Source organism: Diadema antillarum, unplaced genomic scaffold, assembly GCF_040938485.1.
Source record: "Diadema antillarum isolate AM-2024a unplaced genomic scaffold, OU_Dant_1.0 scf00000128, whole genome shotgun sequence".
NCBI classification, from domain to species: Eukaryota; Metazoa; Echinodermata; class Echinoidea; order Diadematoida; family Diadematidae; genus Diadema; species Diadema antillarum.
Window position 1 is genome coordinate 3,742,980 of NW_027271017.1, and position 26,156 is coordinate 3,769,135.

The following is a 26,156-nucleotide window of genomic DNA, read 5'->3' on the forward strand; positions in this document are numbered from 1 at the left end:
CTATGTTTGCTCCTTGTGTTACACACAGTTACCGAGGAGAATTTGTATTATTACATATATATTAGTCAGAAATGATAATAGGTTCGATACTGCGAAGTTTCGTCATAACAAAACACAATAAGTCCATATTACTTGCATGGATGTTTGTGACTTCGATATTATACAATATGGTTTGTTATAACAAACATTTTGTAGCGCGTCATTTCGGAGGCTCGTTATTCATTACAGTTTGTCAATACGAAAATTGATAGAGTTCGTATAATTATGAAGCTTTTTTTATTCGGTAAATGATAGGAATCTCCGAAGGTTAATCGAAAGGTTTATTAATTGGAACATGACAAATCATGTTCGCTTATCCAAATGTGGAGAAACAAGTTAACAACTAAAATCCTCCAAATTTCAAAACCTCATAATAACCGTTTTCACCTAAACGAATATCAGGCCCTTTCCACTTTTAGAAGAACGGACCTAAAATAATGATCCTTAATATTTATTTTTCGGACTAACAAACTTTCGGAATAAGAAATTTTTTAATAACAAACCTCCTTAATTAACTACAACCTTTATTTTCCCATTTTCGGAATAACAAACCTTTGGACATCGGAAAAACGGATCTTAGGAAGAGCGAACGTATCAAAGTGCAACCTTAAACCTATTTTTAATCATTACTTTTTTAACATGTGTTTTCAAAGTAAGCACAAAAGCACAAACAAATTGACGATCTCTCTGTCTCTTAAATGTAAAATGAAAAACAAAATCTTGGAAAGAATTACAAATGAACATTGCTTTTCATTGATGAGTATAAAACAACACCATGTGATGATAAGCGGAGGATTTGTTTGTTTTCATCAGACAATAATTGTATACTGCATTATTTTTGTTCGCTTGTGACGGCATTTCGATGAATAAAAAAACATAAACAAACAAACAAAAACTTCTCCAGAGGAATTTGGTACAACGGGAGTGCACTGGCAATTCTTTTCTCTGTGTGTTGGAGCTCGATCCCTTCTCTGTTTCTCAGTCATTTTTATTCAACTGCTTCCACGTCCTTTTGAAACTTTTTCATTTTTTATTCAACACATGCCCATTACGGACTTCTTCCGTCATTATCCTGCATGTGATTACGTAGCACTTTTCGGATTTGTTTTGGCTTGTTTTGTTTTGTTTCTGTTTTCTGTTTGGTCGCAGCATGTCCAGGCTATCGAGGGAATGAGATAAAAATCGTCATGAAGAGAAAAATAAGAATGAATTAAGGCATTTAATATCATGACAGTTACAGCGAACGTCCGTTATGGAGGCCAAAACTGGATGTGTTCTGTTTGAGACGGCAGCTACCATACTCAAAAGATAAACACTTGGTGCACCTGTCACTAAAAAGTGGCACTGATCCTCTTTCTCCTACTATGTAATCCATTGACTTATTCTACCAACGAACATCCGTGACCAAAACGTTTTCCTTTTGTTATTACAAGTAAATTGAGTGCTGAACATTATTCACTTTTGGGTATGAGGGGCTCGGTGATTTGGTTATATTTTCAACTAACATTAACTTTATTCGCAGTGATATATTTGTAATTATCAGCAATTTCCTTTCTCGGACAGAACGTCCGTGAGCGAAACTTTCAGAACCTGTAACAGTACAAATTGTCTCCAGATCCTCATTAGAAAGAAATTTAAATGCACAGAAATTACAGATTACGCAAAATTCCATTTTCCTATAACTTTGTTTTCAGTGTTTAGCTGTTTTTGTATAATTAGAGGGAAAACAAGCGTAAAATTGTGAGTAAATTTTCAACTGGTTTCTTCATCATGATCACATAACGCCTTAAAAATTCTGAAACTACTGCCCTAAACTCATTGGTTACTTTATAAAACTTTATTTGTGGCTATTGGAGCTAAAAGTTTTAAAGAATACGGGACACTTTCGGGACAAGTTATCCCTATCGAAGGGATTGCATACGTCACGGACGTTCGCTGGAATTGTCACGGACGTTCGTTCTACTGATAGGGTCATGTTCCCGGACGAATAACTAATCGGCAGAGAGTACCTAGCCTTCCTAACTCTTTCAAAAATTTTAAAAGGTATTGTCAATGCAGATTATAAGAAATTTGACATCCTTACAACATATGTATTGCTCAGAGGGGGATCAGGAGGTGAATTTTCAGAGAAAATATTAATTATTTGCATGGTTTTCGGTGAATTGCATGGTCCAAAAACTGCGGACAAGCCTCAGTCCGCTCCAAAAATAACATACAGCTCCTCGGCTAGAGAGCCAAAGGTAAAATGCACCTTCGTCATCAAAGCAAGATGGTGTCCCACTCGAAAACGTTTTAATCGTCACGGACGTTCTTTTTTTCTCGGAGGTTCGTCTAAAAACATAATTTCGGTTCCTATTTGACAAAGGATGGACAGAAACTCAAAACAAACATATTATCGTGTGGCTAGATCTTAGTTGATTACGACTCAGAACAATATCACCAATAGCGTTTATTGGGATACGATCTTTATTAGAAAACAGCGGAAGCACGTCCGTGACGAAAACTGAGTATAATTTTGTATAAAAGAATATTACGTCCCATGTACAGCCAGCAGACGTACAATTTTTGCAGGATATGTGCCATAGGTGGAACACCAAATTTTTGTATACATTACAGTTGGGACAACAAAGTAGAATTTGCAGCAGCGATAGAAATAAAAGCACCACGGACGTTCGTCTGTTTTGGACTTTGATATTTCAATTGTTCTCTGTGATTTTATACGTGCTCATAAAGTTCTTATAATTTTGTGGTTCATACCCATGATATGTCAGATCCAGAACATAGTCAGATATTAGATGCCACGTACGCTTAAAAATGCACATCATTAGTTTGAAAAACAAAAATTATTGTGAAAATAGCGTTTTTACCGTATTTTTACGCTTTAAGTCCTTGTCAAATGAAAAATATCAGGCAAAAGTCAACCAAACCATATATTTCCTGAAAGGAAATTTACCAATCTTTGAGATGACATGAAAAAATCTGGTTTCTTAGATCATCCTGCCGTGCTGTAAGGGAAAGAATGTCATAAGGTGCGAAAATTGGCAATTGTACATCGTTCAAAATTCTCACCCATACATACACGTATATATATATATATATATGTATATACATGTATATTATATATATATATATATATATATATATATATATATATATCAATGTACTAGTATTGTCATAGTAGACGCACTGAGAATTGCAGCAGTGATGCGTTCTTGTGTAAACGTTCAAGTACAGTATACCACGTATAAGCAATTCGTGTTGAGGACAAAATTTAACCCAATGAATGATGATAATCATGGATATGCAGAAGTCAAATTGGTCGCCTGCTAAATCTACAATAGACAAGACGTGCCCTGTGCATAAACGTACAGACGTGCAGACGTGCCCCCATAGATCAAGCATGTTGTAACACAAGTGGGCATTGTGTAATCTAGCACAATCAGAAGCCTGAATATACTGTAGTCCGACAGACGGCATACAAACGCTTATTCAAAATTTTGAAAAGAGGTCACGGATATGCCATTGGGACATTGGTATATAGGGATACTGTATACGTACTTTGGGCGAAGACTTGAGTTGACGCGAACACCACTAGCACCAGGATCCAAATGGAAGCTTTCGATGATGATATCTCCATGACTGTATTTTAAATGGTCAACTCTGTAAACTTGCTGTGATGGAGTCGAACATGTTTTGCCAGTACCCTGCCTGGTGAAGACAAGTGTGTGCGATCGCCGAAATAAAACTCCGATGTTAGGAGGAAAGTGAGAATGAAAGCCACGGAAGCGGTGTAAACAACCCAGACACGGGACAAAGAGATTAAAACTAGGTTGAGAAAAGACTCTACACGAACTTGATTGGTAAGGAACCTCAACTAATGTTTATGTAAGTGGATATCAACAGTGGACACGGCGGGCATGAAGTGCATTCCATGTGCATGCTCGTAAATGTTTGAACTGGGCCGATATTCTGTAATAACGCTCTCTTTACGGTTGAGAGCACCTTACGATTCTTCCACATGCAGATTCACCCAATTCAAATAGGTTGAGGAGACAATGCACGAATTCCCCAGCCAGCGTCGCTGGTTGCATAGCAAGCACACGACGCCATTGTCGTGACTAGTCTCTTTTCGTAAACCGTATTAGGAATCAGATTTGCAAGGATCCATGCTTATTATGTTCTGCCCACCTTCGTTCTCACTGAACTTAGAGGAAATGTGGGTTCTTGATTGTTCACGTCTTTGTACTAGTATAAAAGCTTGTGTGTCTGATCTCAATTTCATATCGCCATTGGAGCGCAAATGAAATTGGTCTTAGGGTTGAGACTATCAATATTATGTGCGTTGAAAACAGATCCGCCACCGTGCATTCACCGATCCATCGCTTCATAAACATGTTGGCGACCTGTTGAATTGCGAATCGGATAATTACCCTTATAAGCATTGGGCTTTATGCCCTGCCGACCGGTCGTCAATGGCAACGGGCACAAGTAAATCAAAATTGATCATGCTCGTTTAATCACGAGGTTATAACTTCCACTTCCACACTTTCAAATGCAGTTGTTTCACATTAGTGCAGAAGTCAAACAGCGAGGCGTTCAGTGACAATGCTCGTGTGTGGCGCAAGCAACCTACTCTATTGTCTTCAGGTGGGTGGAGCTCCAACAGCGAAGCTCCATCCTACATGACTCAATAAAGATTGACGAACCTCAGTTCGTGGATACCATTGTGAATAGATGTGTTATGACACAACTCCCGCTTTTCAATGAGATCAGACGGGTGAGTCAGAAATCAGCAACAATAATAGGCCTAAGCTTGCAAAACAAGCACATTATGAATAATTGTACATCCCAGATATTTCTCTGCACAGTATTTTTTTTAACTATCCTCCCTATCCCTTCCTCTTTCCCTCTCTCCCATCTCTTTATCGCTCACTTGCCTGTCTCTCGCTCATTTTAGGAGTGTGAATGTACGACCATTCTTCACAATCGACTACATGTATAATAACAGAATAATGGTCTTTCAAAAAGCGGGTTTTTTCCGTATGCCGATGTCAGGGGCGGATCCAGGATTGCTGTAAAGTAAGGGGGGGGGGGGTGGGCGCAACTGATATTTCTGGTGCCACTTCCGTATTTCATTCCATTTTTTTCTTTTTATTTCTCTTGTTTTTAACGAAAAATAAGGGGGGGGGGGGAGTGCGCCGGTTGCGCCCCACTCTGGATCCGCCACTGAATGTCATGCTTATTTACAAAATAATAGCCAAGGACACACTACATACATCTGGGTCCAGAGAAACAGAGCAAATCTCTTGTTTACAGCTGTATGTGTGCTATACCACTGTATTTGCGTTAATAATTATTATTTTTTTAATCCATTATATACATCGCAAGTGGAAAAAAAAAACTCTGTCATTGTTTGTAGACGACGTTTCTCTGTCTATGACAGCTATTTTGATTCTTGGCAATTCCAGTCAAAATACAATAAGGTATTGGTGGAGATTAGGATTTGCTTTTAACTTTTTGCAGGAAACCACTTTTGGAAAGTACAAAGCATACCATTCCAAGAGAAAATCAAAGTTTATTTCATGAAAATCGGTTTTGGAAGGGCTGAGACATCCAAAAACAAAGTAAAACAAAGTGATTGTAATAATTATCAAAAGGTGCATGGGTCCCACCTTTTATTAAGATCGCTCTGCTTTGGATATCTCAGCCACTTAAAAACCAATTTTCAAATAAACATTTAGCTTCTTTTGGAATTACATCTTACTCTTTCATATTTCATTAGAGGTTTCTCATTTTCTCACACACACAAACAAACAAACACACACAAAAATGTTAGAAACTAAATCTAAACAATCAATTTACCCAACACCAAACGCTGGCGCACATCGTAATCTTATCAACGCACGCACGCACACACACACACACACACACACACACACACACACACACACACACCATGTAGGCCTACTTAGTATTAATCATTTTCCAACTTTCTCTTTTCCTTTCCCTCACACACGCAAGGCGCTTTAATACTTTAATATTAATCCTTTTTTCTCTCTGTCTCCCTCTCACTCTCCCTCACACACACACACACACACACACACACACACACACACATAAACACACGACAACGCACGATGCAATTTCGCATGCACACTCTATATGCATTTATTTTCATCATCTAACTCTGGACCAACGTCATTAAAGCAAAAAGCTGAAGTTATTCCGTAACACCTGCACTTACAATATTACTTACTCTTGATTGCATTAAACTGAAATGAATTAAATTCATTTCTCATTGTTCACGACAAAACCACATACGATACATACTGGACAAAATAATACACACGTGTACATCAAAAAATCATCAGACCACAATTCGAACATAGAAAGGCAGAGCTACAAAAGTAAATGCAATGATCATGATTATATAGAAGTTAAAAGATAGCACAAGGGTAATTTTAAGTAGGCCCTAAATGACGAAACTAGGGCTGAGGTCCATACACAAAAAAAAAGAGTGTCAAATTATGACAGAATCAGCTTCAAGCAATGCTTGTTATGTATGCATTTTAGTCCGGTTGTGTGCGTTTCATTATAATACATTTGAATAGAAAAAAATGCCATAAGAACAAAGATATTTAATTGTTTTCGCTAATGTTGATAATTAAAAAAACAACAATTCAAGAAGGAGAAGAGAAAAAAATAACATGTTCATTGAAATTTGATAAATACCCCTTTAGACAATGTCATGTTAAACTCAGAGTTGAGGAAAAATACAATTCATAATTTAAATAAAAGGTAATGGTCAAACTGAATCCCCAAATGCATGAACGCGTAAGAGTACAGAAACAGTCCTGAAATTTTGAGAGTGTAGAGAGAGAAACTGATGCACTGTTGTACCTTTTTAACATTAAAGAATTCAAGTCATTTTTTGAAAACTTGATGGTTAGGCGAGCATCCACAGGAAGCCATCAAATGGGAATTGCCGTTAGTGTTGTTGCAATAATCAAATTCTATTCAGTACGGTGATAGAATCACAATCCCAATATTCACTTATTGATAATCATGCTTACTGTTCGGTTATTCAATTTGCGTGATGTGCGTAACTGGTCCTTCAAAAAGTTATATCAGATTATAAAACTTGCTTAATAAGGGATTAGAATTGTTTGAGTATATTGCATATGACAGGATTTTGTTTTTAACACAATATAGGTGCACTAAAAATTCACCTCTTCTCGATTTGCGCGCACGTTGCTAAAACCTACCGCATGGATAATTACGATTTCGGTCAGAATGATGTACAGTGTAGGCCATGACTTACTACATTCTTAATGGTAACGCATACATTTGTAAAAGAATCACGCGACCTTCCAAAGTTTGTGTATAGTATTTAGAATATGCAGGCAGTAATTAAGATATATCACATCAATTTGAATACAGCGTTACCAAATGTTTAATTAAACCTTTAATACAAAGTAGGTATATAGGTTACTAGTATTCTTGAAAAAAATGATGATAGTAGCAATGGTTATTATTATTATTATCATTATTATTGTTATCATTATTATTATTATCATCATCATCATCATAAATAGTAGTAATGGGAAAGGTATTCATTTATTCACAAAGTTCCACACTCGCTGCAGTCCCATGACGAAATTCTTGTAGCACTTATAAAAGCACTAAAAATACGATTTTTAACATCGAAATATTTTTCAACAAACCTAATATTGCTAATTAAGAAGTGCAATCCTTCTTTGGCTGTTTTAAGGCGAATAATTTACAAATAAATATCGGTAAAGCAAAGTTTATGATTTTTCAATCCTCCAGCAGAAAAACTGATAATACCTACCTCATGTCTCCCTCCGCAGTGGTATACTAGTACTCATGCCATTAAACCGAACACGGCTTTCAAAACAGAGTAGTTTTTTCGTACCATTTTTTCTTAAGTTCCCTATTCCTACCTTTTTGTGTCGTATATTGACCGTAATAATAATTTCTCATGCCTTTGTTATGCAGGTGCATATCAATTGAGCACATTGACAATATCAAATGTTTTCATCTCACCAGAAAGGAAGTTCAATATAGCAATAGCACTTTTTCCCAACAAAGTATTTTCTGATCCTCCTAGGAAAGTGTTGGATTCTATGCGTAAATACTTCACGTCATTGTCGGTCGGCATAATAAAAGTGTAGTCGGGCAACTGGCGAACCTCGCACCACGCAGCACCGCGAGCACGTAGCGGGTATTGGACAGTCGACGTTCTGCTTACGCCGCCTGCGGTGACAGAGAAGTATATGAGTTCTGTGGTTACGTAGCACCTGTAGAGGTTCATACCTGTGTAGCAAGTGAAGAAAATATGGCAGTTAGCGACAAACAAAAAGGGTTGAATGTAGTACATTGCATACGAATTACATTATGGAGGTGACTCAATCGGAAAAAAAAAATGAGTGGTGCACTTAGAGTGGGGTCATGAGGTTCTGTATTATATGCAAATACATTATTCATTCATATCATGTCAATCGCAAGTATTTGTATGGAATATACGATAGCAATAAAAGGATCTCATGAGGACATGTCCCGAGAAGTTTCACTAACAGGTAACTTGTGTTGGGATGCCCCTATATAATAAAACCGTAGTATAATAGTATACCAGTAAAATGATAGGTTGATGCTAGGATATTGATATCAATGTACAATGATACACTTATCACTGTATAGTATACGCTACACCGAGGCGGGTTGAAAACTTTGTGAGTAAAAGCCTTCTTGTTGGGACTACAGACGGCGTGTTCGACACTCTTTCTTATGATAATAACATTCGAAGTCCAACACGTGGAATATATATATATATATATATATATATATATATGATATATATATATATATATATATATATATATGTGTGTGTGTGTGTGTGTGTGCGCACGTGTGTGTGTGTCTGTCTATTCATAATACTGTCAGTGATATAAATTTGAAATTGAAAGAGCGGAATTGAGAAAAGGTGAGTGAAATAGAGCCTCAGGCACCAACACTACATATACTGCATTAGGCGACCAGTGGATATGATTTAATCCTAGACATGGCATATTAATTTGACGATTATTCACCATAGCCTTACAAGCTATGCAGGTGCTGCAGCAGCTGCTTAGATATCTTACCTGCGTACTGTAGATTAATTCATCTTCTTCAACTCTTGCCTATCACAATCAAATCCCCTCGCAGAAGAGGTGCTGATCAGTGAGTATCATTATATCAATAAGGAAGGAAGCGTGCAGAACGAATATTTGGGACTTTGATAACTACGTATTGCACATTGTTTTGAGAGAAGTGCCTCATATTCGCTTGTGCTGTCTATAGTATTGGCAGTATTAAGCCTAATTGGTTTAGTAACAGATTGGATGAAAAAAAAATCTGCGTCTAAATATACGTAATATGTACAATTAATATCAATACTACCTACCTTCAAATGCAATGCGTTCGTTGGGTGGACGATGCCCTTCTAAAGGAATCACAGTCTTGATGCGCCCATCAAATGATATTCTGACGATCTTCAACCAAAAAACTATGTAGAGTTCTCTGTTTAAAAAGACATTACAAATAGGAAAAAAGAAATCTGCATCATAACCAAAATGGTGAAATGCAACAACTATCCATATTATCAACTTTAAGACGTAAGTTATGCTACTCCATTATTCATCACTACCAATGATCATTTGCAGGGAAATAATATAGCAGCCATGGTGAAGATATAAACTCTTTCAGTCATTAAATTTTAACCCTAATCCCACCGGTTTTTTTAAAGGAATTTAAACCACCAAGGGGGGCCTTTTTGCCCCCCCCCCCCCTTCAGATCTCGGTCGTGGATCGCGCGATCCTCGCGAAAATTTGCACTAAGGTAGAGGCCGAATGTAATCTGCAAGACTGTACAGTTAGATTTTTCAAATTTTAATTTGTGTATTTTATATTAATTGATTTATGCTAATTTATGCAAAAATATTTTCTTTGCCTATGAATAACGAAATAAAGCTCCAAGACTTCTAATTTTCGGTAAACATAAACATTATTCTTTTCAATATCCTCAACAATAATATTTAAGCAAAAATTCGGCTTCATAATTATATCTTATGTATTTTATTATTTATTGAATTTCTTATGTATTTCTTTGTTTTTTACTTTATGTTTTAGTTATCAAAATTTGTCGCAGAAACTTTTTAAAGTATAATCAGGATAAGACAAATCATCATCAGCCATTAAAAGTAAAAATATTTATCTTATATGAATTAATTGCAAAAAACACAATTTACATTGGATTTGTACACAAAATTATGTTTTTGAGCAATTTTTGGGTCGACGATTTTTCTTTTTTTTCAAAGGGGCGTGGCTTCAAAACGGTAAGCCCGGGAGCGACAAATTTGGTATCAAAAGTTGCACGATACTTGAAAGAAGAAAGTAATAATAATCACGCGAAACGTTCGAGGGGGGGGGGGGGGGGAACTAAAGTTAAATCAGAAATTAGGTGATCCCTCAATCCGTAATTCTAATTCCTAATTGGTCACGCAATTATGAAGATTTTCATCGAAGAAGAATGATTTAAATGTGGCATCATGAATTCGTGAGATAAAGGTGTTGCAAGTTTCATGAGCTAATAACAATACCGTCTCAACGGGATTGTTAAGCAGTTAAAAGAACAATCTCGACTCTCGAAGCAAAAGCCTCTGTTTCTGCAGCTCCATCTCTCTGGAACGCTCTTCCACTGAGGATCCGATCAGCCAAAACCATTGTAACATTTAAAAAGCTTCTGAAGTCATATATTCATATCTTGTTTTGGTTGAATATTCATTGAATTGCTCATCGGGTATATATTTTTACTTCTTTCTTCTTCTTCAAACTTCTTATGTACAACCATATAATGTATGTTATTCTTTTTTTATGTTCCTCTGCGCTTCAGAATAGACCACTAGATTGACAGTGCATTACAAATGTTGTAGGCTACTTATTATCATTGCTATCGTACAGTTTTGGTTGAGACCTAACTTTAGGTGTCTAACATTTTTTTATTTATTTATTTCTTTTTGGGGTGAAATAACGAGAAACCTCTGATAGAATATGAACGATCATGTAATTCCAAGAGGAATTCATCGTTTATCTGAAAGAAAAAGGTTTGAAATATGCTGAGATATACAAAACAAAGCAATCCTAATAATAGATTTGTTTTATTACAATCGCTTTGTTTTACTTCATTTTTTTATGTTTCAGCCATTCCAAAAGTGTTTTTCAATTTGAATTGAATTTAATCTTTGAATTCCTCTTAGAATCGCATGCTTAGTATGAGTGGTTTCTTGGTATCTTGCGAAAAGTTACAAACCCAATCTTCATCTCAACCAATATACTGCTATCCTTTTAAGATGGAATGACGCGCGTGATTATGAGACAAGGATTTCACGTCATAAACTCACCTGCTCTTGATGTCAAGCTCCATTCTCGGAAGCTTGCTGGAACTGGGCAGCCTCACGATGACACGTATTGGACCCCTGCTCATTCCGGTTCGATACACTACCACGGTACCTGCGGTTTCATCGTAGTTTAGTAGGTAAAGTCTCTGATCCGAGTGGTCCAAAGACAGCGAGATTCCCTTACCAGGCAGACCTCCAAAGGAACATTTAGATACTTCACTTTAGGTATATTCACTTTCGACATGAAAAGAGAAGAAGGAGATTGATGTAGTGAAATATCGAAATAACTTTCACTATCTTTATATCTGTATGCACTCGTACAAGGAACGTACAATGAAGGTGGTTTGATTTCATGAGATGAAAAGTACGCCTTCGACATTTTGTCATTTGATGTGTGACTTTTTTAAATCTATGATACCCGATATCCGTTGTCATGTAGGGGCTTTAATGCGTCCATACAAAGACGCGAACGAACAAAAAAAGAACCAAAAATACCCTTCAAAGTTTACAGTAGGTTAAATGGGTAGGAATAAGATTAGTAGCTTTAGAGCTTTAGAGCAATATAGTTATAGGACTGTAAAATGGGATTGTAGAATACAACAATTCGATTGATTCCTTTTGAGGAAAACATGGAACCTGCACTGCGTCATAATGGCGGAAATTAGCCTTCTAAAATATGTAAGATAATTATAGGATATTATTTATTTAAAGGTATTGGTATCACTGTTTTCATAACTCTATTGAACAGGAAAACAGACGAACCCAATGAAAGCACGTTTTGATAGAGAAATTGACGTATCGAATTTGTCTAGTTTCGAAGGGAGGGAAAGGACGGTAACAATGTCAAATTTCATGAACTCTATACAAGTCTGCAACACAAATACACACTCCCTCCTTACTTGTAGTGATACTTGTTGCTGCCGTGTCTAACAGAGAAGTTCGCAGCACCGAGTTTGTTCCTCGATGAACCCAGAACACAGCAGTATCAACAGGGTCACACGCCACGACTGTGGGCGTTGGTGAAGGCGGTACCCAGTCGTATATTTTGATCGCCTCAAGTCTTCGATATGGCGTCATTTCAATGCGCCCGAGGAGGAACGAATTGTTTGTTGCGATGACTGCAAATATGTCCTCTTCCAGAGGCAGATCTGAGGGGAAAATATATCGTAAAGTTAAGTTCTCTGCACAATTTTGCCAAGCAGACAATGTTTCATGAAATTCATATCTTGTAACCTTTACTTTGCCTTTCAGAGCCAAAGCATACATGCACCTTAAATGGTGGGTCGAATCAGGAACGTCATTGGGGCATACTTGTTGACGCGTTCGAAGGAAGCGGGTATGCAAAGACAATTTAAAGATGAAATAGGTTTCATGACCAGTGTTAGCGATAAAGGTAAGTACTGAGTAAATCTTAAAATTTGAAAAGTATAATATTGTATCATCTTCTTATTTCAGTAATCAAATTGTGTCAGTGGATGCCGTTGACAAGGTTATTGAAAACGCAGTACGGTTTCTATGTGAGTCGAAGTTTTCAAAATTGAACAATGCCATAGCCTTCCAGATTGATATGCAAAAATAAGAACACAATTACTAAAATTTAGAGCTACATGTACTTTGAAAAGAAATGACAAGAAAAACTTAAAACTCATAAGGAAGTGATGCTATAGTAATCAAGAGATAATAAAATTCATATTTTGCCGCTATACTCTCACACATCGTCTTGATTCCGGTTCGCATGCACAGACGACGAAATGTTTCATTGTCTGTATGTCTATTAATAGTCTGTATACCTATGTGAAGTTTTGTTGGCTTATCGTGATTTTTACAGAGGCATTTACTAAGCTTTGTTATCTTTTCTTTCGTTTTCTGTTGGATCAGCATCTTGAACCCTATAGACGACAGAAAAACAATACTCATGTCTCGATCATTTATTGACACATTTTGCTTCCTTCGTAATGATCTCGTGTAGTCGATCATCATTGATCCCAGATCCCTACCCTGCATCTCTCACGGTTGTGAGCAAGCACAGCGTTTCTTGGAGAATGAGACTCCCGACTTTTCAATAATGTTTTCTGTCAAACTCTCCCTTCGCCATCCTTGCCCCCTGTTTTCATGGCATGTCCATTTGGAGAATGGTCTCTGAGAGGCCATTATTACCCTCGTTGCAAAACAGTGATATTTCAGCTTTTGTCGTCTTGATGCGTTAGTTGATACCAGATTCTAGAACGCATTTCATAGTTGGCATGTCCATCTTTTTCTCTTCCTGTTTTGCCTTCTTTCTCCCAAGACTGTTCCTTCGAGGATGCTCCGTGAAAGGCCAATTGCGTTTATTGCCAGCAAATCCATTTTAAATCTTGCTATCTTGACGATTAACATCACGTGTTCTTGGTGCGGTAGATGTTGCAGATTCTTCAAAGCATTTTATTATTGGTATTCCTTTCATTTTCTCTGCCTTCGAATTTCTCGTCTCTTTTTTCCTTTTCCAGAGACTGTTTCCGGGAGGATTGTCTGTGTGAAACGGAATTTGTCCATGTAGTCAGGTAATACCGTTCCTGCTTTTGTCGTTGTGATTGTTGACATGTCTTCTTGATGCATCGATGTTGCCAGACTCTTTTCCGCATCTTACTATTGGTTCTTCCATCTTTTTTTCCGCCTTTCTTGTCTTTGCCCCCTCCAAACTATGTCCTCACATCCAGTAGGCGGTCCTTGGAGGACGGTTCTTCAGAAGCAATTTGGACTTGTTGTAAAACAATCATAACTCAGATTTTGTTGTCTTGGTGGTTGACAGGGTGTCTTCTTGATGCGCTAGATGTTGCCAGATTCGTCAACGTATCTTATTATTTAGTGATGTGGTCTACGTAGGAGATAACTGCAGTAGTCTGTAGAAATATATTTTAACAATTTGCTTGATTTATTAATATCTTCCTGGTTTTTTTTTAACTCTGGGAAAGGATTCGCATGCATAGAAAGGAAAAGAGATTGATGAACCATGGAGTGGCATCTAGGTTTTGTTTGGACATTTCTGTTATTTGAATCTCCACAGAGCGAATGTTAATCTTGATAGTGCTGCTTTTGTTTTAATAGCAAGCTGCCCATGTTCTCCAAGTTTGTACCCTCTTACGTGATGATATAGCACCACGGTAAGCCTACTTTAATTTATGACTGTTCTAAGTACCTTAGCGCTGGTGGAAATTCTTGAAATATCACTGTTTCTCATAAAGTTTGTTCTCTGGACATATTTCCATTCAAATTCAAATTTGAATTCAAATGATTTTATTACCATTTAAAGTAATACAAAGCAATAACCATAACGCTTACATGAGTACATAATATTTTAAGGAGCTTTCGACAAGTTACAACAAAACATGGGTACAATTATGATAATATAAACTCTGTTTTTAGATAAATAAACAAGTAGACAATACAATCTTATTTTGTAACTCCTAGGGAAAAGAGGAATTCATTGTACATTTTGTGCTCTAAGAGATGAGGACATATCAAGATCCGTCAAGAACTCCATGTATGAACATTTTGATATCATGACGTCAGGCGAAACAAACATAAAATTGAAAAGTTTGTTCGCAAAAAGCGATAAGTCCATATTTGCCAAATGGATATATTTGCGATTTAAGGTCAAGAAAAATAAAGAGAATAATAAGGAAATTTTGGCTTCTTTTGACCATAACTTCAAAAATCTACCTTTATACGTAGTGACCAATATTTCATTTAAAAGGTATTGTTTTGTACTTTATGACAGAGACCGTACGTACTTCAAAATCTTCAAAAATTGACTTATCGGTTTTTGCGAACAAACTCTTCAATTCCACATCTCGAAGAAGTTATTTCCTGTCGTTTCTCAAGTCTCGTCAACCTTCTTTACTTCCTGTTATAGCCCATGAATGTCAGTGATTGTAATGTACTCTATAACTGACCTCTAGGGTGTTTGGTCAAGAACGACGTTGACGGATACTGGTGACAACGTGAAGGACGTTGGGGGGTCATCGCCACTAGACCGACACCCACGAGTCATACAGCCCACGAGTTCAACTTTGAAAACAGTTCCATGGATCATAGAGCCCATGAGTTCGACACAAGATAAAAACAGCCCACGAGTTCGACAGACACAACACGGGCCGGGCTTAATGTGTCGGTCTCGTGGGCCATGTTAGCTTGGTGTCGAACTAATATGCTGGTATGACTCGTGAGCTGCATAACTCATGGGCTGTATGACTCGTGGGCTGTATGACTTGTGAGCTGTATAACTCGTAGGCTGTATTACTTGTGAGCTGTATGACTCGTGGACTGTATGACTTGTGAGCTGTATAACTCGTAGGCTGTATGACTTGTAAGCTGTATAACTCATGGGCTGTAGGCCCTATGACTGGTGAGCTGTATGACTCGTGGGCTGTATGACTCGTGGGTGTCGGTCTCGTGACGTGCACCCGACGTTGGTGGACACCTTGGTGTGTGGAACCATTCCATTTCTCTGCCTTGTACCACATAGGAATTCTTTGGTGGCTCTCTCATATCGGCTTCTGGATGAATTGTTTTCTAGTTTATGTCCGATATCATGGTTTTCATGGTTTCTGAGAGAGCATCATGCCACATATTGCACGGCCAAAAACATTTTTGAAATAGATGAATGCGTAAAAGCTGCTAAGTATTTGGAACGTTCTATATTTTTCGCTGTATATTTTTTGTCGATAAACACTTATGATAAAGATCCGTCATTTTGTTAAATGACTCTTTTTTTTTCTTTTAGCCCGGATTTTGGAAAAGAATGGGTGAAAGTATTTCTAGTGTTTTATGGCAGAATCTGTTGTTGCAACAATGGTCACAATAGTACATCAGAACCATTACATCAGCATTGCTCATCACACACGCTCTGGGCACAAGTTTGCTTACAACACCAGTAATCTTTACAGTTGAGCGGATATCTTTAAGATCATGCATTTAAAATTCATCTTGCTTCCAATCCGTCTGCTATTGAGTTTTTTTTTTTCCATTAGGCCTATTAGCCAGATGTCACAGTACTGTGCTCTTTTTTATGACATCACTATTTAATGAAGGTGCCCTCTAATATTATCGAAGTAAAAGCTCAAGTGTTTAAAACTGAAGTTTCACAATACCTATATAGATCATGGAAATGTAGAGAAGTGGTCATTTACTTCTTATCTTACCGAACATTATCTACCATTTTATCTTACCATCTCATCTACCATTAGAGATCCGGAAATCCCCAACAGTAGCAGTCTTCAAATCACGACTCAAAACACATCTTATCATTTAACAGTTCGTTATCATCAAGCACAGAAGAAGCTTTTGCAGCGCAGAAGAACATAGGTTTTTCGCTTTATAAATTGATATTATTATGATAATTATTATTACCTTTCAGTTCTGTTTTTGAGAAATCGATCAAGTATTGATATGAATATTATTGGTCGAAAAATAAATATTTTACCTTTTTCCTCGCACAGAACCCACTGTTTCACAGAGGCATTCCCGGCTGGCTTTGAAGATGAGCGTTTCGCCACAAGCTGTACGATTCTTCCATCAACCATTTTCCTCTTGCCGCAAACCGTTATTATTTCTTTGCACTGCTGTGAGGCTTCACACATTTTGGAGAGGTATATAAAAGGCCATTCCAGACCAGTTAAAAAGATGGTGTGATAAGAAATCTGGAGAAATATCTCATGAACAATGGAACTTCGGCCAAAATCGGAAATATGGAAGGTATCACATACTGAGGTTTAACTAAGGTTAATAAAACAGTTCCTGAACAATCAATATCAACAACAATGTGCAAATTTATTTGTGTTGATAATGGCATCACCTCACAACTTGTCATGCAAGCCTAGATAGATAGTAGTATAGACGTCAGTTCATAGCTTTCTAATTTGCGTATCTGTTTCACCTGTTTTGCAAATTTTGGCGAAATTTCATGCTCAACTCGTTACTTCCTTGTCATTTTCAAGCATTTTAAGGTAAGTCCATTATTAGCATTTTGTCCAAAGGCCGTTCGCTATATAATTTCAGCACACTCACGCAGAGAGCAATGGACTCGCACACACATTCTGGACGACTAAACATTCTAAAAACCAAGAGAGAAACATTTAATCAAAGTAACAGATCTTTGGAATTAACTAGTACAAAAAAAGTTCGAAGCCTGAAATATCGTTTATTTTCTTATTATTTTCTTTGTTTTTAACAGCTTTGATAGCAAATATCTCAACTTAACAAAAATGGAGTTAGCTCGTTTTTCGCTAGAACTCTTCATAATGTGCAGCAGTAATTTTGGACATTTAAGATGACATGCCATATTTTCCTACCAACGTTCATCGAAAAAATAACGAAAAACATCACTGAACCAAAAGATGACTCACCAGCGAGATCACATAACATGACAACAGTTAAGATTCCACACTTCATGTTAAGAGTGCTTGTACTCCTATAAATTAAGACTGGCTTGAAATGGTGAATATCTTCCTTTTAATAGGTAAACTGGACTGAGATGACCACGTTTACTTCATTGGTCTCAGTCACTGCCGTTTTACTTTCTTTCTTCTTCTTTTTTTTTGTTTTTGTTATTAAACTTGGTACAAAACACGTGAGGGTGTAAACTGCAAGAGCACCTAAGGAATTTATAATGAACTTAAACCTGGTTTCACAGTTTTCACCCAGTATAAATGCAGATTAATCAGCTGTAAAATTACCCCACATGTCCATCATTATAAATATAGTAATTGCTGAAAGTATCATAAATAATGAAAGAGTCCTCCATGACTTTTAGCCTTAGAAAGGAGTGCTCTTTATTGCCTCCAGTTGCAGAAACTGGACCTCTTAAAATTGTAGCCAGCTTCGCGACAACCGATTAAATTGCTCCATGATAACCCCTAAATATCCTTTATACTGCTTGAAAGTACATGTATTTCTTCTTTTTTTTTCTGTGCGAAATTTTCCTTTCAATATTGATTAAAAGAAAACCTAAAGCTAAACATAACACCATTGGGCAAGCTTGACATCTATGCTTGATGGAAGTTATTCACGAAAAGTTTACAAAAATGTGTCAATGAAATGGATTTTCCTTTCCCCTCCTTAGTACATGGGGTCATCACATTTTTTGGTCATCTCAAGCAAGGTATTGTTATTATGATCCTTAAGGGGGAAAATCGATACAATTATGATACCTTTGTCAAGTTGAGCTTTAAAATGCCCTTCAAAATTGACATACCTGTATCTCTTTATCCATTAATGGAAGGAACGTGATTATGAGTTTGTGTGTGTGGGGAGGGGTACTTTGCATATATATAGATATCATATAGATGTATAGATATATACAGATATACGTATATATATATATATATATATATATATATATATATTTATGTCCCTTACATCATTTTCACATCATGTTCACTGGTTGGCATACGAAGTATCCTGAAAGGAAGAGATGAATAAGCAGGTGGTAGAGTGGCCAAGATATGAGGTATATTTGTTTTTCTTCAGTTTGTCTGCCTTCTGTATCGGCAGTTGCGATCTTTCAAACTTCATTTGTGCCGAGGGCAGACAAATTATTGAAAAGAAAAGTGTAATATAAACTTAAAGTTGTTATGATGTTGGTGATGTTGAAAACAAAGTGCCAATAGAGAAAAACCACAAGTCTATATAGGTTTTTCGAAATCTTTGTTTAGTTTCCTTCAAATAACTCCGGATGGAAAAAAAAAGAAATGACTGAATAAGACCAAATATTTCAGATAAATTTGCTACATTGTAAATGTAAATAAACACAAACATTTCAATTGCATGCAAAATATAAGACTCGTATGTCTAATTCAGCACAGACACAAGACACTTCTCCACCGTTACCTTATATATCTCCTTATCCTATACCTAACACACGATACAAATTCTACCCAACAGACACAGTGGATTGTATTATTTTCCCCTGTTTGTATAGTATTAGCCCTCACGACTAATTAGGCCCTACTTCTTCGGTCCATCCCTTCTGGATTGAGTTAGATTCTGTTTGGTGGTAATTAGTTCCTTTAAGCAAAATCTTAACACATTTTTTTTTCAAATTGTACATTCAATTGTTTCAACATGACCAGTTTAACTATCTCTGCGTACTCACAATGATGGCTCGTTTGAGTGACTACATTTGCTTTATTTTTTTCTTTATTTAGCAGTGATACCTTAAGTTTAATCGAAACATTATACAATATATTCTTTTACATTCTGCAAATGTTTTTTTCCTTAACATTCTTGACATATCATACTTTTGCATAATATGTGTTATTATACATTTGTGTAATTCTATCTAAAAATGACTTGTGTGCTGAACATATTTTTTCCGAAATCAAAGGGAATGTAAAAATTGTTTGAAAATGTAGAATATGGAAAAAAAAACACTCAATGCCTTTTTCAGACTGATAGATGAACACCTTCGTATGCGAAATGTGTGGGTTTGAGAATGAAGAACTCTTGAATTAACGAACATTTAGAATAACGTACATCAACCACAAAACAGCTACGTTGAAATTTGATCGCTCTACATGTTAGATAGATTGCATCGAAATAAATCTGCTTGAGCGAAAAGCAAATCAACTTGCTAAATAACATTTTTTTTTACTACTTTGCGAAGTTGGAGCACTGTTTGTGGATTCGTATAATTAAGTAAAATCAAATTTGATTTCGAGTGACATTAATAAAATTTAGACTAATCGAAAATGAATTTGCGAGTTAACAAAGCAGTTACGTATGACATAAACACTGTATATTGAATGCAGAATCAGTTTGTCTATAGCGAAATTCATCTTCACTTGATCTTAAAGTTCTTCTTCAATAATCTTGTCAAGATCAGGTTGGCAACTCACAAAATCAATGCATGATTCCCTAGAGAAACACGAGATGGAAGTAGTTAAATTGATGAAACCTGCATTTAATAAAAGAAATAATAGACACAAATCAAAATTAAACGACCTTTCAAAGGGATTCCAAGTCATCGTGAGGTCAAAAGGCCACCGCACACTACACGATCAGACTGGTCTTAAAGTCTTAAGCCAAGCTGAGTCTTAAGACCAGTCGTACGACCGGACACCACACACTATACGACCCGACTGTAAAGCGCGCGCAGTGCGCACTGCGTGTGCTTGCATTTTACTGCCATTGTGAATGGATGAAAGCCTACGACTGGTCGTAGGAATTCAACATGTCAAAAAATAGCAAGTCTGTGCCGTCACACTTCTAGTCTGAAGGTCTTAAGACCGGTGAATCGGGGCAAAATCGTGTAGTGTGCGGCGGGCTTAACCACATCTTGTAAGTTTACATACTGAACGATTTTCATTCAGTACAGCTTTTCGAACTTTTGTAGTATTTTACTACTTTGCTGAGATGTATTTCCCTTGAGTTCCGAAGCGTGTCTTTACTGACACCGCCTATGAGATATATTTTTAAGACTTTCACAAATAATTTGTGATGACGTAGGCCTGTCTAAAACACCCTTACAGTCGAGATGGTTTGCACATAATATCCTTGTTGGTTGAAAAGGACTCTGCGCCGAGACTAGCACCACTGGTACTGTCCCACAGGGCAAGTCTTGTAGCCTCTCCCAAGAAGTTGGGAGCACCTATACAGTCATGACAGTGGAGGGAAGATGTTTTGGCACAGACTCCTTTACGACCGACCAACAAGGGTTTTTGTGCCTGCAAACTACAGTCGGAATCCATGCAATCTAAATGCACAAGATACGGTGCGTCCTGCTGTTTGGTCGCACCGGCCTTGAGGGTGGTACATACGTACTTGGCAACTTTAGTGCGCGTATGCACACCTCTTAACATGCGCAGCTTGTAACCCCAAAGTTCATTGACCCTACCTGCCAAAATATAAAAAATCATTCATAAAATCCATGATTAAAAAAAAAGCCGCTGATCACTACCAAAATCATCTGTAGGTGTCAATCTCAAACTATCCTGTAAGTTTCATCCAAATACGTAATCAACTCTTTGAGTTATTTTCCACACACACACAAACAAACAAACTAACTGACTGACAAACAAACCAACGCCGAAGAAATACATGACCTCCTTCCTTGGCGGTGGTAATAACAACAGAATAGGATTTTTACTGGAAACAACTTTTAAGTCAACGAGCCTATAGCTACAGCTATTGCCAGACTTGGGTATGCAGGGAGTCTCCCGGGGAGAAATAGAACTTTAAAGGTTAAATTCTGATGACAAACTCAGCAAAATGAACCTTTCAGCAATTCAGGTTCAAAACCACTAAATATGTACAATTTAGTGAAATACTTGTCGCAATAGTTTTACCAAAGAAAAAATAAAGCAACGACCGATTGTCATAAGTTTCGGGTAATAGTTACCGTTAGTACATTGTTAACTAGAACTGCCGAGAATTTGAACATCCAGTTATGATTCTTTCGGAAGTTATGCATTCATAAAGATGGTAAACCCGCCAAAAACAGCATGTCGCAAATTAATAGTTTTGCCGATATGTTACTATTATGCAAATGAAAGCATGATCTTTTTTCATTAAAACTTGTTCTAAGGCAAATTAAGCCATTTGCCTACACGTTAGAATAAAAAGAAATATAATTGAAAACTGTTCAGTTGAATTATTTTACAAGTCAAATTTGTCGCAAAGGCCTGTGAAACATACGTTACCATGATTTCAAGTTTTCCTTTAAAACATTCCCTGGGGTTGAAATTGTGAATTATCCGTCCTAAAAACTTAGAAAATGTCTCGTCCAATGCTGTAAACAATAGTTGTGCCACCTGGTTATCTGCTGCAGAGAAAAAGCTTCAAGCACTAATATGTGTCAGACCGTATGGTTAAGAAATGAAACATACGTTACCACCGCTATGGAAAATTAAAAATGAAAATGTTACAAGGAAGATGCCAAACATAGGCATACGGTACCCCAATCTCTCCACTGAGTTTTCAGTTTTGAGCCATTACTAATCGCTTGAAAAAGTCACATCGAAGGTCTGATGTAACTTACGTTACCGAAACATACGTTACCCCCGAAAAAATAATCTTAATTAGATTCACTAACATTGCAACCATTCATCGATAACAAGTGCTATCTAGAGCTATCTTACTCCATAGTTGCATAGAAACAGTCATTGCGACAAAATGGCACATCACGTTGACGACTCACAGGAAATGGACTGCACGAGATCTTTCTCAGTATCTGAGCGAACGGTATATATATTTTCAAAGTCATGTTTAGCGTAATCACATTCAAATATTGGTACTTTTTTACTATAAGCAAGTACTTTGGTGTTTGTTTTGTCGAGGAGAATAATAAGTTTACATCACACTCGGATATTTATACAACATTAAGGTACTTAAACATAGGGTCAATATTGTAACGTAGGTTTCACTTAAGGTAACGTAGGTTTCAATTTTACATATGCATGTACACTGTCGTGCTTTTCACCAAAGCTTTATCCTAAAAAAGACTAATATCCATAAATAAACAGATGAAAAACATATTTCAATTTACGCTTGCACTAACCATTCTTTTTGGCGATAATCATTGTCAATGAGGCCCTGAATACCCTGGTAACGTAGGTTTCAATCACTCTATCAAAATCAATCCAATATGTATGTTAATGATATATGAATGATGAAAATAATGGTTTTCATTTTAATTATCATATCATTTACTTCAAAGTTATAGTGACTGTAGTCTACCAAATTCATTATGTGACACTTCATTCCTTGTAATTAGAGGTAACGTAGGTTACGTAATTATGTAAGAATATCTTATTACTGATTTGCAGTATGGATTTTCTGGAATCTTATCATTACTCCTTCGGTTCCTAGAGGTCAAAATAGGAAAATAAAGAGCCAAGATTCAGGCCGATTACTGAAGAAGGAAAAAGGAAAAGATTGGAGAAGAAGCCTTCCGTACTCTCTTAAAAAAAATTGAGTGAAAATATTCACTCTTCATGGAGTGAATACAAAAAAAGAGTGAATTTAGAGTAAAATTGGAATGAATTTTGAGTGAAAAAAAGTTCATTTTCACTCATTTTGGGGTGACCTCAGGGATCACTCGAAGATTTAGGAGTGGTCCCTGAGGTCACTCTAAAAAGAGTGAAAATGAACATTTTTTCACTCTAAATTCACTCTTTTTTTTTATTCACCCCATTAAGAGTGAATACTTTCACTCGATTTTTTTTTAGAGAGTAAATCCGAGAAACAACGTGTAAAAAAGTATTACGTTCCTGTGGAAAATCTTAAGAGTTGGGAAAAACAAGAGCGCAGAAAAAAAAATGAAAGAGTTAAAAAGCACAGAGCGTTCGGCAAGAAAATAAAAGAAGACTTAAACCGATCTCAGCAAAGGGTGAATGAAGGTGATAATGTCGACTTGATTGACAAGGATTGACAAGGAAATTGATTCACAAATTTAAAAATTTGCTAATGATGTATACTTATGTATGCTTTACAATGAAAGGTACTGTATAAAAGTGTTGGCTTGTAGATATCAAATTGAAAGGATGAAATATATGTAAATTTCCTTGTTTATGCACCGAAAATCATCCATGAAAATTTCTACCCAATCTAACTATTCCGAGATATTAATGAAAATATGAAGTTTAACCAAGAAAATAGACGAAAGCGTCATACTAACGCTCTTATACCAACTTTCATATAATTTCACTACAAAACAACTCGCCACTTTTGCATTAATTCTCTCCTATACACTGGCTCTTACCCAGTATGCCTTTTATTGAAAGTTGCCTTTTGCAGAAAAATACTAGATTGTGAGTTTACAGTTGTCTTTTATAATGATGTCCACTGAAAACATTTTATAGGTCACCGAACTTTTATTCTATGTAATGGAAATAGAAGAACTGCAATTTGTTCTTCTGACATTTCTATGCCTTTTCCATTGCCTCTCCCCCCCCCCCCAAAAAAAAAAAGGGGGGGGGGGTATCCAAATTATGAAAGGTGCGCCTTTTTGTGTTTATCATTGTTGTCTTTATAGACTAGTGTGTCATAGGTCAGTTATACTCTCAATCTAAAACCGTGAGAAAGCTGTCTATTTACGTGACCACTCTTAAATTGTTCATAATTCTGTATTTTTGTGACTATTACCCAAACCATGCATTATTGTTGCTTAAAACTTACAGATTTTTTAGCACATTATTGAATAATGTGCCAAGAAATCTGTACGTTTTAAGCAACAATAATGCATGGTTTGTTCATTAATGAAACTCGTGATAATCATGCATTATTAATCATAAAGCAGTGCTGGTGTTTGCATTTTAAACTTCATAGGCTCGATGTGATTTATTTCACATTTTTCACTCTTATGCCTGATATATCTTATTGATGTAAACTTTAATATGCTAAACAGTTAAGTGCTGACCAGTTTGTGTACTCACACTGTGCAATGTTGTTTAGCGATGCATCATTCCTTTTTAATGCACTTCAGTTTCCAATGCATCTCCACTTTCGAGTGATTAATATTTCAATCTGGAAACATTTGAAACATACGTTACAATTGTTTATAGTACACACTGATACATTTTAGGGGTTCTTGACAATGTCTTTTGTGACTCTTATATAAATGCATTCCTTTGGTTTTAAACAGGGCACTTCAACAGGTAATTTTGCAGTGAAACTCATGATATTCAGACAAAATAAACTCTTGAAATCTAAATATTGTATTCCAATTTTTCATTTTTGGCCAAATGTATATACTATCAGGACGATAAAATCAGACGACAATTAAATAAATCTGCTTCCAGAAGTACTGAAGGTCTTGCAATGCTGGTACTTTTGATATTTATTAGAACTCTTAAAATTTATCTTCTTTTTTAGTGTTTAATATATTCATGTAACATACGTGACTCATATGCGTAACAAACGTTACCAAGGTTTAAACAGTCACATTTTCATTTGTCATATGGTGACTGAGATTGTTTGAGAATATGTGCAGGACAAATCCATCTAAAATCATTTGGCAGTTTTCTGCAAGTTCTATGTGTACGAATAAAAAAACCATAGGAAACAATCTAACTTTACATAGTAAACAACCTCCATCATATCTATCAATATCTTAATTCACGGTTACAGCAACTCATCAAATGAATGGAAAATATAGCAGGCACATTGAAATAAGAATGGTCATATCTTCGAAACTATCCACCAATAGAAGGATAGTTAAATTGTCCATCCCTAAACAGAATGAATATGGTCAAAGAAAAATAAGCGCAGTAACGTAAGTTACAGTGGTGAAATTTTCATGTTCAACTTCAAATTTCAGAACATAAAAAGTTTGCAATATTTGTTGCTCATTTTTGTTTAAGTTGAAATTCAGTGTATCCTCTAGCAATTTTTCGTTGTCGGAATGTTTTTGAGAAAACTTTATTTTTTCAAAATTTCAAAACCTGAATTGTACATTTTTAATGGTTTTGGCCCTTCAGTCTATACCCCATTATTTTGAATCTATAGTCATACAGGCATTTACTTAACCCTTATGATTTCAAGTTTCAAGTTTCTTTATTTCACCAAAGCAAATAAAAAATAAACACATGTATACATCGACATTAGAATGCAATTATAAACATATCAACTAAACAGTGTAAAAAGACACTTTACGTGGGTTGGGTAAAAAATTAGCAAAGTGAAATG

General features: G+C 36.3%; 1 protein-coding gene across 1 annotated transcript in view; it reads right to left on the reverse strand.

Annotated features, from left to right (window-relative positions):
* The window catches only part of LOC139720491 (uncharacterized), a 143,613-nt gene that overhangs the window by 94,680 nt on the left and 22,777 nt on the right, over positions 1 to 26,156 (reverse strand). Inside the window, exons 2-4 of the mRNA XM_071631845.1 lie at positions 12,395 to 12,643; positions 11,499 to 11,688; positions 9,503 to 9,618 (exon numbers count right to left, since the gene is read on the reverse strand). Coding sequence (XP_071487946.1) covers positions 9,503 to 9,618; positions 11,499 to 11,688; positions 12,395 to 12,643 — 555 coding nt within the window. The remainder of the gene's footprint in view (positions 1 to 9,502; positions 9,619 to 11,498; positions 11,689 to 12,394; positions 12,644 to 26,156) is intronic.